Genomic DNA, 17,948 nt, shown 5'->3' on the forward strand with positions numbered 1-17,948 from the left:
GAGAACGGAGTAGAAGGAAAAGAGAAGACAAAGTTTAGGAGGTCAGGAAGCAAAGCGAAATGTGGCTGTCACCTAGGCCCAAATGTAGTAGATGACTGAAGCAATCACCAAACAAGAAAACATCATTACAAATTAAATGGGTACTTTGGAAGCTATATTAGGTCTTGAAAAAAACCACTATTATGATAATTTTGGGATGAATATGTTTGAATTTGGCTTGTGACAATAACATTAAAGAGATATTAACTTTAATAACTTGGTGTTTCTAACATCAAGAAATGCTCACTACATTTCCATTTGGGGAAATTTGACTGAACAATCAATAAAATCAATTTATTATTTCAGTAATTATTTTCAAAAAAGACATGGGATTTAAAAAGATCCAATAAAGTCAACCAAACTTTACTAAATACCTGCAAAATTCCAGTTATAGTCATATGACAGAACAATGCTATGCTAGACCCTGTGAAAGAAAATACTATGTTAGCTTTTGTGGAATAAATGAAGTACAAGTAACTCATACCGCCTTCAAGAAACCTACAACCTTGTAAGGAATATTAAAAACATCCACATTAAGTCAGATTTAAATGACAACAGTAGAGGAGATGGTACAAGTTAGCACAAGTAAATGGTACAATTCATAAGAGCTGTAGATTCCAAGAGTCTGGAAAGATCCTTTCTTTATGATGGAGTGATCAGAGAATGCTTTAGAGAAGAATTGATCAGCAGGTCTTAAAGGCTAGTTTGGATGGGGATAGGAATAACAGAGGAAAGCATATTACAAAGATGGAAAGCAAAAGACATTTGTGAAGTGCAGAGTTGAGTCTGAGAGAGTAAAGACATCAGTCTTGGGGTGGCTAGGTGGTGCAGTAGATAGAGCACTGGCCCTGGAGTCAGAGGACCTGGGTTCAAATCTGACCTCAGACACTTAATAATTACCTAGCTGTGTGGCCTTGGGCAAGCCAGTTAACCCCATTTGCCTTGCAAAAAAACCAAACAAACATAAAAAAAAAAAGATATCAGTCTAGCTGGATTGGCTAACAGAGGAATACTGAGAAATATGACTCATAGGAAATAAGTAGGTACTGATAAGTTTCTAAACAATAAAATAACATGATCAAAGTGATATTTTAAGAAGCTTAATGCTAATAGAGTTTTGCAATAATCCGGATAAACCAAAGAGAATAAAAGTCTGAACTAAATTTCTACCTGTGAAAATGAAAATGGAAGGAAGAGATAATGTGAAGAAAGAATCAATGGGACTTGGTAACATTGTCTAAGGGGAGTGAGGATAAGATAGAGTAATGAGACTGACTAATGGGAGATGTGTACCATTCAAAGCAATGAGGCAGCAGCAGTTTGAGCTTATCAAGACCTAGCAGGACTAGAGAGCCAGCTAAAGAAGTATGAGCTGAAACTTGAGGAATAAATGAGAACACTAATGGGGGGGGGGGGGGGGAAGAGAATGTGCAAACGTTCAGGAACTGACTAGGGAAAGAGGTTTGGTAAAAGGAAGAAAAGAACCAGGATAACCTAAGACCATGGGAAATAAAGGGAGGGAAAAAAAATAGAGTTTCAAGGACATACAAATAAACAACACCAAATATAGGTAAAACTTAAGGCTCTTCAAGGAAAGGGCTGTTTTTATACCCTATCACTTAGAACAGTGCTCTGCACACTGTAGATACCTGATGTTTAGTGACTGGAAATCAAAGCAAGAGAAAACTAGAAAATTACAGTGGTTGAGAGGGGCAGACAGTTCCATGGAGCTTCACAAGCTCAAGTTCAGCAAAGTCAAACCATAGAAGACAGAAAGAAGGGAGAATTCTACTGGCTATTATTCTTCTCTGTTAAGAGGTGGTCAAAATGATTTCCATGAGGAAGAAAAAGGACTGAACTGAGGTATTAACTCTTAGCTCAGTGATCTAAGCCACATAATCAATGAAGAGAAAAGATTCAAAAATCAAAATTTCTACATTATTTTAGTGCTCTAAATTATTTTTTTAAAAAACTCCACAGATTTAATCAATACATACCTAGTTGAAGCTGTTTCTTATTTATAACTATTTTAATGTAATTTTCTTGAAATCCAAAGGTTTCAGCTATTCTGCAAAATAAAATGGATAACAGTCATTGGAAAATATCAATGTTTATATTAATTACCTAAGAAACAGTTCAAATTTCACAAATGGAAAATACCAGAAGGGGAAGTTTCATTTTTTCAGAAAGACAGAATTAGGAAGATTGTGTATTACTATTTCATGATGAAATACTGGACTTTCAACATTAAGACAGTAATATTAATCAAGACCTTCAAGATGATATTCTTAGGCAATTCACTTAAGTGCTCTTAAATGAGAAATTTAAGGTCATTTTGTATGAACTGCTTTGCATAGTTTATAGATTCTTCCCATACTTATGCAATTACAAGTCCTGATTAAAAATAATAACCAAGACGATTCTGGTGGCCAAGATGGGAGGAGAGAAGACAGGCACTGTGCTAAAGATCTCCTGATCTTCCCTCATATATAATATGAAACAAACCTGTTAAGAGAAATCCGATGGACAAAACCCAGAAAAAGAAGCTAGGAGAATTACATTAAGAGGTACAAAGGTTGGGGCGACTAGGTGGTGCAGTGAATAGAGCACCGGCCAGGAGTACCCGAGTTCAAAACCGGCCTCAGACACTTCTTTAAAAAGAAAATTCTCCATATAAAACCACTTTTAAACTAAGAAATACCTATGATTGTTTTCATTATAAAAACTAAAAACAAAAAGCCATCAGGAAAAACAATTAGCAATTCTACTGAATTAAGTTTTCAGTTCTTTTAAAGGCAAATTTGTTTAATGAAACTCTTACTATATTTCTTAGTAAATAAAAATATAGAAGAAAATTCAGACATAGTTACAAGCATATTTCAATTTAGCATTCATTTGTAAACAATATAAAAAAGAATATAGGATAACTCATGAATTTATTATCATTATCCTCATAATGGCTGGTTAGCAGGAGTATTAAATAGATATATAAATGAATACTTGGCATTTTCAACTAAAACCAACAGGAGAATAAAATATAGAAAACATAAATTATATTATTTATATTAAAATTTATTTCAAAGGCATTTTTTAAAATAAAAATCTCATGTATAAAAACAATTTACTAATGACTTTTTGTGGTCACTTCTGCATAAGACACTCCCTGTATTTCACCATTTTGCTTTCATAAATTCAATCACTAACACAAATTCAACCAGTATGAATGAGTGTCACCTAGTGTCGAAAATTGTTAACATCAGAGATTTGTTATCCAAAAAAATCCAGAATTCCCTCTGAATCATTTTCTACCACATTTTTCTAGAATGTGACTCATCATAATTCAGGGACTACCTATAGAGTATAATACTCTGTTGGTTACATAGCTACTATAGAAGCTAACTAAAGTAATACCTGTTCCTTCTTTAGAAAGCATCTTAAAATTATCCCAGTCTGAAACCCTTGTCTTATATCTTTCTTTAACTGTTGACTGTGAAACAATATCATATCCCCTCTTTCCAGAGAAGGCCTGGAAAGGAAGATTAATTCTTCCTGAACTAATTAAAGTGGTGATCAGACAAAGGTGTGCTTGAATTATCTACCTGGAAAACAATCTCTCTACTCCCCCCCCCCCCTTCTTCCTCTCCCCTACAATGCTTAAATAGAAGTCTAAGTTAATAAAAATTATTTCTAGTAGACTTTAGTCTAAAACTGGTCATAAAGGATTTAATCAGGAACAGGTTAGCTGATTGGTAGAGAAAATTACTACTACCTTTTCTGATTTTCTTGCAGGAGCCAAGCAAAAGTAGAGCTACTCAATGTAACTTTCTACTGTTCCATCCTGGATCCTAACCCTAACTGGAGGTTACTAAGTAATGGCAGTTGGTGAGGGAAAAACCTAGGTAAAATGTTTTAAGACTTACTGCCTGATGCAAAGGGGTGTAATGACTAGAGACAGAGGGCTGGCATCTAGTGTCAAGAAGATGGGGTTCCTCATCCGACCTTTCCAGAGAGCAATTTGGAACTACCCCCAAAGGGCAACAAAAATGTGCATACCCTTTGATCCAGCAACACCACTACTGGGTCTATACCCTGAAGAGATGATGAAAAAGGGTAAAAACATCACTTGTACAAAAATATTCATAGCAGCCCTGTGTGTGGTGGCAAAGAATTGGAAATCAAGTAAATGTCCTTCAATTGGGGAATGGCTTAGCAAACTGTGGTTTATGTATGTCATGGAACACTATTGTTCAATTAGAAACCAGGAAGGATGGGAATTCAGGGAAGCCTGGAGGGATTTGCATGAACTGATGCTGAGTGAGATGAGCAGAACCAGAAAAACACTGTACACCCTAACAGCAACATGGGGGCGATGATCAACCTTGATGGACTTGCTCATTCCATCAGTGCAACAATCAGGGACAATTTGGGGCTCTCTGTGATGGAGAATATCATCTGTATCCAGAAGAAGAATCATGGAGTTTGAACAAAGACCAAGGACTATTACCTTTAATTTAGAAAAAGAAATTGATATCTTATTGTCTGACCTTGCTATCTCTTATACTTCATGTTTCTTCCTAAGGATATGATTTCTCTCTCATCACATTCAATTTGGATCAATGTACAACATGGAAACAATGTAAAGACTGACAAATTGCCTTCTGTGGGGGGTGGGGGCAAGATTAGGGGAAAAATTGTAAAACTCAAAATAAATAAAATCATTAAAAGGAAAAAAAAAGATGGGTTTCAAATTTTATTTATGACCTGAGGCAAATTACTCCCTTCTCATATCTCCAGGGTAGCACTCTAAGGTAGAGCAAATTCTGATTTGTATTGTACAGATTCTTCCCATATTTATGCAATTACAAGCCCTAATCTGATTAAAAATAACAACCAAGACACTTCCTGTGGCCAAGATGGGAGGAGAGAAGACAGGCACTGTGCTAAAGACCTCCTGATCTTCCCTCATATATAATATGAAACAAGAAATCCGATGGACAAAACCCAGAAAAAGAAGCTAGGAGAATTACATTAAGAGGTACAAAGGTTGGGGCGACTAGGTGGCACAGTGAATAGAGCACCAGCCAGGAGTACCTGAGTTCAAATCTGGCCTCAGACACTTAATAATTACCTAGCTCTGTGGCCTTGGTCAAGTCACTGAACCCCATTACCTTGCCAAAAAGTAAAACCTTAAAAAAAAAAAAGAGGTACAAAGGACCTATTGCAATAGAGGGGGAGGAGGTAAGATCTGCCTGAATCTTACTTTCATCAGATTTGGCTTAAAGTTAACATACATATACTCAGTTAAGTTAAGAAACTTATGTTACCTTTCAAGTTTTAAAAGGGGGAAAGAGGGGGGGGAACAGGGGAACCAACAGAAGGAAGGGAAGGAAGAAAGGGAAAAAAAGGGGAGGGGGTTGGATATAGGAGACCAAACACACTGAAGGTGGTAGAATTCAGAAACAAAATATTGGGGAATATGGATAAAGTGGGGAAAAAAGGGGAAAATACAAACAGGGAAGATAACATGAAGGGCAATAAAGAGTTACTAATTATAACTTTGAATGTGAATGGGATGACCTCTCCCTTAAAATGTAAGTGAATAGAGGCAGCTAGGTGGCTTAGTGGATAAAGCACCAGCCCTGGAGTCAGGAGTACCTGGGTTCAAATCCGGTCTCAGACACTTAATAATTACCTAGCTGTGTGGCCTTGGGCAAGCCACTTAACCCCATTTGCCTTGCAAAAACCTAAAAAAATAAAATAAAATAAAAAATAAAATGTAAGCGAATAGCAGGGTGCATTAAAAACCAGAATCCTACAATATACTGCTTACAAGAAACTCATTTGAAGCAGAGAGATATATGTAAAGGTAAAAGGTTGGAGCAAAATATATTTTGCTTCAGCTGAAGTGAAAAAAGCAGGAGTAGCAAACCTTATCTCCGACAAAGCAGATGAAAAAACAGATACAAAAATAGATAAAAGAGTAAGGAAGGAAACTATATCCTCCTAAAAAGGTACCATAGACAATCAAGTAATTTCAATACTAAATATATATGCACCCAATGATATAGCACCCAAATTCTTAGAGAAGTTGAAGGAGTTACAGGAAGACATCGACAGCAAAACTCTAATACTGGGAGATCTCAACCTCCTGCTCTCAGATTTAGACAAATCTAATCACAAAATAAGGAGCAAGTTAAGGAGGTACCTAGATTGTTAGAAAACCTAGACATGATAGACTTATGGAGGAAACTGAATGGGGATAGAAAGGAATAGACTTTCTTTTCTGAAGTACATGACACACAAAAATGGACCATGTACTAGGGCATAAAAACTTAATAGTCAACTGCAAAAAGGCAGAAATAGTGAATACATCTTTCTCTCAGATAATAATGCAATAAAAATCACGTGCAATATTAGACCAGGGAGCTATAGACCCAAAACTAATTGGAAACTAAATAACCTCATTTTAAAGAATGAGTGGATCAAACAACAAATTATAGAAAGAATTAATTATTTCATCCTAGATAATGAAACAACATACCAAAACCTATGGGATACATTCAAAGTGGCTGTCAGGGGATATATCTTTAAATGCTTACATGAATAAATTAGAGAAAGAAGAAATCAATGCAAATCAAGTAAAAATTTAGAGAAAAGAACAAATTAAAAAACCCCAATTAAATATCAAATTAGAAATTCTAAAAAGTAAAGGAGAAAATAATAAAATTGAAAGCAAAAAAACTATTGAACTAATAAATAAAACCAAGAATTGGTTTTATGAAAAAAACCAATAAAGTTGATAAATCTCTGGTCAAATTGATTAAAAAAAAAAAGAAAGCCAAATTGCTAGTACCATAAATGAAAAAGGTGAACTCACAACCAATGAGGAGGAAATTAAAGAAATAATTCAGAATTATTTTGCCCAAATCTTTGCCAATAAATTTGACAATCTAAGTGAAATGGACGAATATTTACAAAAATATAAGTTGCCCGGGTTAAATGAAGAGGAAATTAAATATCTAAATAACTGTATCTCAGAAAAAGAAATTCAACAAGCCATTATCGAACTTCCTAAGAAAAAAATCTCCAGGGCCAGATGAATTTACGAGTGAATTCTATCAAACATTTAAGAAACAATTGGTTCCCATTCTATATAAACTCTTTGAAAAAATAGGTGAAGATGGAACTCTGCCTAACTCTTTTTATGACACCAATATAATGCTGATACCTAAACCAGGAATAGTTAAAACAGAGAAAGAAAATTATAGATCTATTTCCCTGATGAATATAGATGCAAAAATCTTAGCAAAACAACCATAACAAGTAGGATTTATCCCAGGAATGCAGGGTTGGTTCAATGTTAGGAAAACTGTTAGTATAATTAATTATATCAATATATCAATAAAAAACCTATCAGAAATCATATCGGCAGATGCTAAAAAGTTTTTGACAAAATACAACACCCATTCCTACTAAAAACACTAGAGAATGTAGAAATAAATGGACTGTTCCTTAGAATAATAAGCAGTATCTATCTGAAACCATCAACAAGCATTATATTCAATGGGGAGAAGCTAGAGGCATTCCTAGTAAGATCAGGGGTGAATCAAGGATGCCCATTATCACCACCACTATTCAATATCACATTAGAAATGTTAGATTGGGGCGGCTAGGTGGCGCAGTGGATAGAGCACCTGTCCTGGAGTCAGGAGTGCCTGAGTTCAAATGCGCCTCAGACACTTAATAATTACCTAGCTCTGTGGCCTTAGGCAAGCCACTTTACCCCATTGTCTTGCAAAAAAAAAAAAGAAAGAAAGAAAGAAATGTTAGATTCAGCAATTAGAGAAGAAAAAGAAATGGAAAGAATTAGAATTGGGAAGGAAGAGACAAAACTCTCTTTGCAGGTGACATGATGGTATACCTAGAGTATCCCAAGAAATCTTCCAAAAAACTACTGGAAGCAATTAGCAATTTTGGCAAAGTTGCAGGATATAAAATAAACCCTCATAAATCCTCAACTTTTCTATATATGACTAGCAAGATACAGCAGGAAGAACTAGAAAGAGAAATCCCATTCAAAGTAACTTCAGACAATATATTTGCCAAGGCAGACTCAGAAAATTTTTGAAAACAATTACAAAACACTTCTCACACAAATTAAAACAGATTTAAATAACTGGGCAAACATCAACTGCTAGTGGATAGGTCAAGCTAATATAATAAAAATAACAATTCTACCAAAACTAAACTACCTGTTTAGTGCCCTACCAATCAAAATTCCAAAAAATTACTTTAATAAGTTAGAAAAAGTTGTTAAGTAAATTCATATGGAGAAATAAAAACTCAAGAATTTCCAAGGATTCAATGAAAAAAGTGCAAAGAAGGTGGCTTAGCCCTACCTAATCTAAAATTATATTATAAAGCATCAGTCAACAAAACTGTCTGGTATTGGCTAAGAAATAAGAGTGGTGGATCAATGGAATAGACTAGGTGCAATAGCAGGAAGTGATTATAGTAATCTGCTGATGATAAACCCAAAGAGTCTAGCTATTGGGATAAAAACTCTCTTTGATAAAAACTGCTGAGGAAATAGGAAGTTAGTATCAAGAAACTTAGATTAGGCTTTGGCAACGCCCGACTCCTCGCGGCCCGCCCCCCCCCCCGACCCCGTGACATCCACCATGCTGCACCCCAACCCAGCGCTGCCCGGAGGGGGTCGAAGACCCCAGGCCCCGGGGGCGGGGGCCAGTCCCAGCTGAGCTCCAGCCTGCCGACAGCCTTGCCGCATGCTGCTGCCCGGAGCCCCGAGGCCGGCGGGGCGAACTCCCATGCCAGGCGCCAGCCCCCGCCCAGTGCCCGTGGTCCGGATCCAGGTGGTCACCGACACCGACTTGGGGCTGGCCCAGGGTGTGGAGTTCAAGACCATGGATCTTAACAACATCATCAAACTACTAAAGGAAAAATGTCATGACAGCCTGGAAGGGCGGCAGCTGCAGAGCGTCCACATGATGGTGCAGTGCTACCAGAACGGCTATCCTCTCAGGGATTTGGCTCAAATATTTCAAATCCTTTGTGTTCAAGAAAAGTTGAAAAACAGCAGCTTTTTGGATATTGTGTGTGATATTCTAAAACTATGCTGTTTACCTTTTCTGGAAAAAAAAAGCATCAGATGAAATCATCTATGGTAAAGAAATCTCTGAGGCAGTTTTACTTCTAGATGACTTAATAAAGATACCAAATTCTGAGTTAAGGATACAATTTTGTAAGTGTATTGTTGACTTTTACCATGCAGAACCACTAAAAAGGCAAATTGCAGGTTATCAGCAAGTTTCTTCAGATTACAAGATTCACATGATTGCATCAGGGGGTTTGGCAGAAATTTTAGTTCTTTCGTGGGACCTCCTTCAAACTGAACTTGAAAAGTTATGGTTACTTAAAACTTTATAGCATCTCTCTACTTCTGAACTTAATTGTAATTTAATGATAAAAGCACAAGCAGCCAACAAAATCTGCTCCTGCCTGAATAACCCAGATCCTTCTGGGCAACTTCTGTTCCATTCATCAGAAATCCTGTGGAACTTATTAGAAAAATCTTCAAAAGAGGAAATCATCAACAGCTTAGTAACTTGGAATGTTTATTGGCTTTGAAGGAAGTATTTAAGAATCTGTTTCCTAAAGGTTATCGACATTATGATTGTCAGCTCAGGAACGAAATCTTAGTAATCACCACAATTATAGCTCAAAACCCTGGAGCACCAATGATTGAAAGTGGATTTACCCGAGATTTAATACTGTTTGCAACATTTAATGAAGTTAAAAGTCAAGATCCTTTGGTAAAAGGACTTAAACTTTCTAATAGCTATGAAGATTTTGAGTTGAAGAAACTGCTGTTTAATGTCATTGTGGTTTTGTGTAGAGATTTACCAACTGTACAGATATTGACTGAAGGTAAAAACAGTAGAAGCTTTATTTACCTATGCTAAAAAAAACTGACACAAAGTGATTGAATGGTCTGCCGCTCAGCATGAAGAATTACAGCTCCACGCAATTGCCACCTTAGCATCTGTGGCCCCTTTGTTGATAGATGATTACCTGGCTTGTTAAAGGGAATGCTCAGATTCTGATGTTTTTAGAATGGTGTGTGAATGAAGAGACCTTCTTTAGTCAAGGTAACAGTTTCCATGGCACAGGTGGCCGTGGCAACAAATTTGCTCAGATGCGATACACTGCAAGGCTTTTGAGAGTTATGGCATCCCTTGGTAATGATACTATAAACCAAGATCTTTGTAGTCATGGAGCAGTTAAGTAACTGATAGGAATCTTAAAAATTGCAGTCAACCAGCTTAAGGAAGAGGCCATTGTTTTGGAAATTAAGTCAGACATCTTACCTTGTCTGATATTTGTGAAAATCATAATGAAAGAAAGGAGATGTTTGGAACTGAAGGAGTGGATATAATTCTTCAGCTAATGAAAGTAGACCCTAAAAAGTTTCAGAGTGGATTAGGTCATAACCGACTTCTTTTTAGTACATTGGACTGCTTGTGGTGCTGTATTTTGGGGTGTTATTCCTTAGAAGACTACTTTCTTGAAAAAGATGGTATTTTTCTTCTTTTGGATCTGCTAGCTTTAAACCAAAAAAACTTCTGTAATCTAATTCTTGGAATAATGGTTGAATTCTGTGATAATCCTAAAACTTCTGTTCATGTCAATACTTGGAGAGGAAAGAAAAGACCAAACAGCTGCCAGTCTCTTAATTAAGTTATGGAGAGAAGAAGAAAAAGAATTAGGAGTAAAACGTGATGAAGATGGGAAGATAATTGATGCAAAGAAACCTCTAGTTACTAGTTTTCAAGAAGAGCAAAAAGTCATTCCAATGCCTGCCAGCTGTCCTACTACTTCAATCATGGAGGTCTCTGAAAATATCAGAGCAAAAATTTTTGCTGTATTAGGCAAACTAGATTTTGAAAATCTACCGGGTCTGTCCGCTGAAGACTTTGTCACACTCTGTGTCATACATAGATAACTTGATTTTAAAACTGGAGAAATATGGAATGAAATAAATGAAGAACTAAAAGTTGAACGATTCAGACCCATCAGTGCTGATAAAGAAACACTGGAAGCTATTATGGTAGCTTCAGAAAACATTGGGAAAATGTGGTTGCGCTGCAGAATGAGATGATTGAAAGCCAACGAAACCACGAAATACACAGTGAACAGAAAGGATATATAAAGATATGTGCCACTCATAAACAAAAAGACATAGCTAATAAATCTTGGGCAAAATTCTTGGCTAGAACATCAAATGCTAAAGCTTTAAAGAAAGCAAAGAAAATTCAGGAAAAAGCTATTGAGTCTTCCAGACCAAAAGATTATCCACAGAATGCTATAATTCACTCAACGGAAATCAAAGGCCTGAATATAACAGTACCTAATGGTGAAGTGATAACTGTGGAAAGTACTCCTGTATATTTAGTAGGGGGGCCACTAGCAGACATAGACATTGCCCTGAAAAGACTACCTATTCGAGGAGGAGTTTTACAAAGAGTCAAAGAAGTTAAATTAGAAGATAAATCAAAAAAGTATCACATTCTGTAACAACACACTCACTTAAAAAATAAGTCCTGCTTCTAGTTTTCTAGTGAAGAAATATATTTTTATGCAAAGTGTTTATGGCAAATTTTAAGAATATTTTATTATGACTTTGGCAGTGTGCTGTACTGGGTTTGGGGTGGGGGTGGGGAATGTGTAATTAACCATGTTCTAGGAATGCATTCTGTGACTGAACTTTTCAATAATATGTAGCATCAGAAAAGGAACTTATTGACAGTCTTTCAAAAGTTCTAGCTGAATAAAATTTTATGTTCTCTAAAACTAAAAAAAAAAAAAGAAAGAAACTTAGATTAGACCAACACCTCACACCCTATACCAAGATAAAATCAAAATGGATACAGGATTTAGACATAAAAAACAATATTATAAGAAAAGTAGGAGATCAAGAAACAGTTTACCTCAATGTAAAGACTAACAGTCTGCCTTCTGTGGGGAGGTGGTGGGAGGGAAGCAAGAATGGGGAAAAGTGTAAAACTCAAAATCTTTTTTTTTTTTTTAGATTTTTCAAGGCAATGGGATTAAATGGCTTGCCCAAGGCCACACAGCTAGGTAAGTATTAAGTGTCTGAGACCGGATTTGAACCCAGGTACTCCTGACTCCAGGACCAGTGCTTTATCCACTGCACCACCTAGCCACCCCTCAAAATCTTTCTTAAAAAAAAAACAGTTTACCTGTCAGATCTACAGAAAGGGAAGCATTCTATGACCAAGGAAGAGATGGAGAACATCATTAAAAACAAACTACACAATTTTGATTACATTAAATTAAAAAGCTTTTACACAGACAAAACCACTGTAACCAAGATCAAAAGAAATGTCATAAATTGGGAAACAATCTTTACAACTAATGATTCTGACAAAGGACTCATTTCTAAAATATACAGAGAACTGAGCCAAATTTTAAAAAAAGGCATTCCCCAACTGACAGTCAAAGGATATGCAAAAGCAATTTACAGATGAAGAAATCAAAGCTATCCAGAGTCATATGAAAAATTGCTCTAAATCATTACTTATTAGAGAAATGCAAATTAAAGCATCTTTGAGCTACCACCTCACACCTTTCAGACTGGTCAATATAGCCAGAAAGGACAATAATCAATGTTGGAAGGGATGTGGGAAATCTAGGACACATTATGTGTCATACATAGTTGGTAGAGCTGTGCACTCATCCAACCTTTCTGGAGAGCAATTTGGAATTACACCTAAAGGGCAACAAAAATGTGCATACCCTTTGATCCAGCAATGCTCCACTATTGGGTCTATACCCTGAAGAGATGATGAAAAAGGGTAAAAGCATCATTTGCACAATAACATTCATAACAGCCTTGTTTATGGTGCCAAAGAATTGGAAATTAAGTAAATGTCCTTCAGCTGGGGAATGGCTTAACAAACTGTGGTATATGTATGTCAGGGAATACTATTGTTCTATTAGAAACCAGGAGGGATAGGAATTCAGGGAAGCCTGGAAGGACTTGCATGAACTGATGCTGAGTGAGATGAGCAGAACCAGAAAAACACTGTACATCCTAACAGCAACATGGGGGTGATGGTCAACCTTAATAGACTTGCTCATTCCATCAAGTGCAACAATAAGGGACAATCTTAGGGTAACTTTGATGGAGAATACCATCTGTATCCAGAGAAAGAAAGGTAGAGTTTGAACAAAGACTAAAAACTATTAGATTTAATTAAAAACAAAAAACAAAACCATTATTATATAATTTTGCTATCTCTTAGACTTTATGTTTCTTCCCTAAGGATATGTTTTCTCTCTCATCACATTCAACTTAGATCAATATATACTATGGAAACAATGTAAAGACTAACAGACCGCCTTCTCTTGAGGGGTGGGGGAAGGGGAGCAAGATTAGGGAAAAAATTGGAAAATTCAAAATAAAAAACTTTCTTTAAAAAAAATACCAACCAAAAAACCCTGCCTCACTTTAAGAAAAAAAAAAGAAACCACCCATTATATAAAGTATTTAGCACTTTAAAAATGCTAATAAAATAATCTATTAAATTCTAACATTCCCATAAGTTATGATCTTGAATTTAGAATGTGAAGAGACCCTTAAAGATGAGAAAAATAAGACTCAGAGAAGTTATATGACTTGCTGAAGGTCAAACATGTTCTGTTAATGGCAGAGTCAAGCAGGACTGGAAACCAAGGCTTTCCCTATTGAACAGTCACTACTTTTTTCTTATTATAAACAATGTTCAAGATGGCCAATAGCTGAAATACTTGCCTGATATTATACAGGATATAATATATAACATATATAATATATAATAATATATGATATACAGCATAATAATCAATTCAGTATAGTGGAATCAGAGTATAAAAATGTATCAAGACTTCTTAGGAAAGTATAGAAAAGACTTTCTGAACTTACTGCGATCTCAGTTCTTTGCCGGTGATCTGCAGTTTGGTTTCCAACAAGTTTTTCTTATCCTAATATAAAATTTTTAAAAATTACAATTATGGTTCCCTTGTGCTCAATTTTACATTTTCTGATCTATAAATTATTTTCTATATAAGAACATCTTACATAGAATGTTGTGATATGTGTGGCAATGGATATGGATCAAAATAATACATAAAAATCTTATAAACCTTTATAAGAATATACAATCTAGAATACAACTCTGTTGTAGTTTTAGAACTAGAGCTAAAAGATTTCAAACAATTAACTGAAAAGTGCAACAATGTTACAGAAATCACAACATATGGAAACTGTGCTTTAGTTTATTCCCTGATACCAAGGCATTTAGGGAAGCTCATCAATAAGATAACTAGGGGGGAAAGAGATTAAGAAACTATTAAAGTCCATTTTTCTGACACCTGTCCAAGATGAAACTAGTTCAATGTCTATGACAAATAATAGAAACTATCAATGAAAACACATCTCCATGAATTTTCAATTTTTCATTATTTAAAAACATATTTATAAACTGAAATAGTTAACATGATCAGAATAAATGCTTTGGTTTCCCACTGACCTCTTTAAGGTATACTGGAAGCTCTTATAAATATCTGCCACATTATATATGGGAATACCTATAAACTGCTTCTAGCTGTAGACTTATCTGTACTGTGTAGACTGGAGGTTTCCCTTAGAACTTTCTCTATGGAGTGGCCATGAGCAACCATGGTTGGGAATGGAGAAGTTCCTGTTTCCATTCCATTTCTGTTATACCGGAGAATGGGGGAAATTAGTAGTAGCAAGATGAGAGCTAAGTTCCCCCAGTCAGGTACTGGAATGAAGGGAGCACTGCTCTGTCTATCACATCAATGCTTACTCTCTCTCTTTTTTAAATTTTTTATTTATTTAAGGCAACTGGTTAAGTGACTTGCCCAAAGTCACATAGCTAGGCAATTATTAAGTGTCTAAGGCCAAATTTGAACTCAGATTCTCCTGACTCCAGGGTCAGTGCTCTATACACTGTGCCACCTAGCTGTCCAGATGCCTACTCTCCTCTGGAAAGAAGGCAGGTCTCATACCTTGAATTTACCTTGCTGGGCAGCTCATTACTTTTACACACAGAAATCAGATAGACAAATGATCATTTTACAGAAGAGAAATCTGGGGACCACTTCTTGGTGATGTGCTCAGGATTTAAGTCCTCCAACCCTGACTCCGTGCCCTTATTCCTCTGTCTGGCTCTATTGAATTCCCTTCTTTGTCTCTCATCTCTCTTCTTCTTCTGTAACTATACATTTGCAACAGTGTCATTTTCTACAATTTATCTCTGTAAAAAATAGAGTATTTAAGCTATGTTGTGGGCTAAGAAGGTTTTTTTGGTGGTTAACCTGTGAATTTAACTATCACTTGTCACTCAATTTCCAAGGAAAGATTTGACATGCATTATGCTCATAAATTGGATATTTCTCATACAGGTTATCCATAGCATAAAGATCACATCATGGCTCTAAATCACTACTTATTAGGGAAATGCAAATTAAAAGCATCTCTGAGGTACCACGTTCACACCTCTCAGACTGGCCAATATGACTAGAAAGGACAAAGATCAATGTTGGAAGGGATATGGGAAATCTGGGACACTAATACATTGTTGGTGGAGCTGTGAACTCATCCAACCTTTCTGGAGAGCAATTTGGAATTACATCCAAAGAGCAACAAAAATGTGCATACCCTTTGATCCAGCAATACCACTACTGGGTCTATACCCTGAAGAGATGATGAAAAAGGGTAAAAACATCACTTGTACAAAAATATTCATAGCATCCCTGTTTGTAGTGGCAAAGAATTGGAAATCAAGTAAATGTCCTTCAGCTGGGGAATAGCTTAGCAAACTGTGGTCTATGTATGTCATGGAACACTACTGTTCTATTAGAAACCAGGAGGGATGGGAATTCAGGGAAGCCTGGAGCGATTTGCATGAACTGATGCTAAGTGAGATGAGCAGAACCAGAACAATGGGGGTGTTGGTCAACTTTAATAGATTTGCTCACTCCATCAGTGCAACAAACAGGGACGATTTGGGGCTATCTTCAATGGAGAATACCATCTGTATCCAGAGAAAGAAAGGGGAGTTTGAACAAAGACCAAAGACTATTACCTTCAATTTTGGGAAAAAACAAACTGTTATCTCATTATGTAATTTTGCTATTTCTTATACTTTATTTTTCTTCCTTAAGGATATGATTTGGGGCGGCTAGGTGGCGCAGTGGATAAAGCACCGGCCTTGGAGTCAGGAGTACCTGGGTCCAAATTCGGTCTCAGACACTTAATAATTACCTAGTTGTGCGGCCTTGGGCAAGCCACTTAACCCCGTTTGCCTTGCAAAAAAAAAAAAACAACTAAAAAACAAAGGCTATGATTTCTCTCTCATCACATTCAACTTTCATCAATGTACCATGGAAACATGTAAAGACTAACACACTATTCTGGGGGGGGGGGGGGGTCAGGGGAGGGAAGCAAGAATAAGGGAAAAATTGTAAAATTCAAGATAAATAAAATCTTTCTTAAAAAAATAAATAAATAAAAGGGGCAGCCAGGTGGCGCAGTGGATAGAGCATCAGCCCTGGAGTCAGGAGTACCTGAGTTCAAATCTGACCTCAGACACTTAATAATTACTTAGCTGTGTAGCCTTGGGCAAGTCACTTAACCCCACTGCCTTGCAAAAACCTAAAAAAAAAAAAAGTCACATCATGGCTTCCCTGAGACATTGTACTTAATTCCACCATATATGACCTTTGGGAAACTTGTTTCATTATTTTTTTAGGATGTCATTGCATCACATTAAAATCACATTATGCTTTTCTATTATTACTCAAATTTAAGCAACTGTTAAAGTGAAGTCCTCTTAAGATAGCTTTAAATAAAAATGGATGCTTTCCCAAATTTGAAATATGACAATTCTAGCTCCTACAATTTCAAAATCACATTTAGTCTGACCATTGAACAAATAACCACTTATATTAATAAAACTACTTACTTTTCTTAGTCTTGGAGGCAAGAATACCTCAATTGTAGCAACACCTGTAGTTTTAAAATTTTCATTTCCTGTTCCACGTTCAATTGCTTTACACCGTATTTCTTCAATAATTTTTTCTATTTCATTTTCACAGCACTCTAGCTTGTCTGAATATTTTTTTGCAAGTTCCTGTCAAAGATTTATAAAACATAGCTCAATGCAAAGCTGCTAAATTTTAAATAAATAATGCAACAGAGAAAAAAATTTCCCAACAAACCAAGAAGCTAGGTAATAACAAAAACAAAGCATGCAGGAATTGTGAAACAATCACCTCTTGAGTAGCATTCACTCCTAGTGTAAGATCCCATTTGGGAGCACATTTTGAGAAAAATAAAAAATTTTAAGAAGGATTCAGGAATAAAATAAAAATAAAGAGCTATGGCCTACAAGGAAAAACCAAAACTAGAATTATTCAGAAAAGAAAGCTAAGAGGTGACTTAACTGTCTTCAGATATATGAAGGATTATTTTAAGAAAGATGGTGACCAAGTGTTCTCCATCTCCACTAAGGAGAAAACAAGAGAAAATGGACTTAAATTACAGTGAAGTAGGAACAATTCAGATTATTCTTAAGAAACAACTTCCTCAGCATAATAGTTCAAAGATAATGGAATGAATGGTAAAATAATTATCCAAGGAGAATTTTAGAAATGAAAGAGAAAAATGATCATGTTTTAGGTTTCTGTGATGTCAGCTTAGAAGATGAACCAGAAAATTTCAAAGTTCCTTCCCGTTCTATAATCCTGTTTGTCAGAGCTTTTTGTTTCTTTTAAAAATATTTTATTTTTCCCCAATTATT

At 35.9% G+C, this 17,948-nt stretch overlaps 1 protein-coding gene and 1 pseudogene across 2 annotated transcripts in view; one reads left to right on the top strand and one right to left on the bottom strand.

The window, feature by feature from the left end:
* The window catches only part of NUB1 (negative regulator of ubiquitin like proteins 1), a 44,885-nt gene that overhangs the window by 15,577 nt on the left and 11,360 nt on the right, over nucleotides 1–17,948 (bottom strand). For both annotated transcript variants that reach the window (XM_074193321.1, XM_074193322.1), the window contains exons 3-5: nucleotides 17,112–17,279; nucleotides 14,045–14,103; nucleotides 2,037–2,107 (exon numbers count right to left, since the gene is read on the bottom strand). In XM_074193321.1, the coding sequence (XP_074049422.1) occupies nucleotides 2,037–2,107; nucleotides 14,045–14,103; nucleotides 17,112–17,279 (298 nt within the window). The remainder of the gene's footprint in view (nucleotides 1–2,036; nucleotides 2,108–14,044; nucleotides 14,104–17,111; nucleotides 17,280–17,948) is intronic.
* On the top strand, nucleotides 8,826–11,208 carry LOC141493543 (cilia- and flagella-associated protein 69-like; annotated as a pseudogene).

This window comes from Macrotis lagotis, chromosome 7, assembly GCF_037893015.1.
Source record: "Macrotis lagotis isolate mMagLag1 chromosome 7, bilby.v1.9.chrom.fasta, whole genome shotgun sequence".
NCBI classification, from domain to species: Eukaryota; Metazoa; Chordata; class Mammalia; order Peramelemorphia; family Peramelidae; genus Macrotis; species Macrotis lagotis.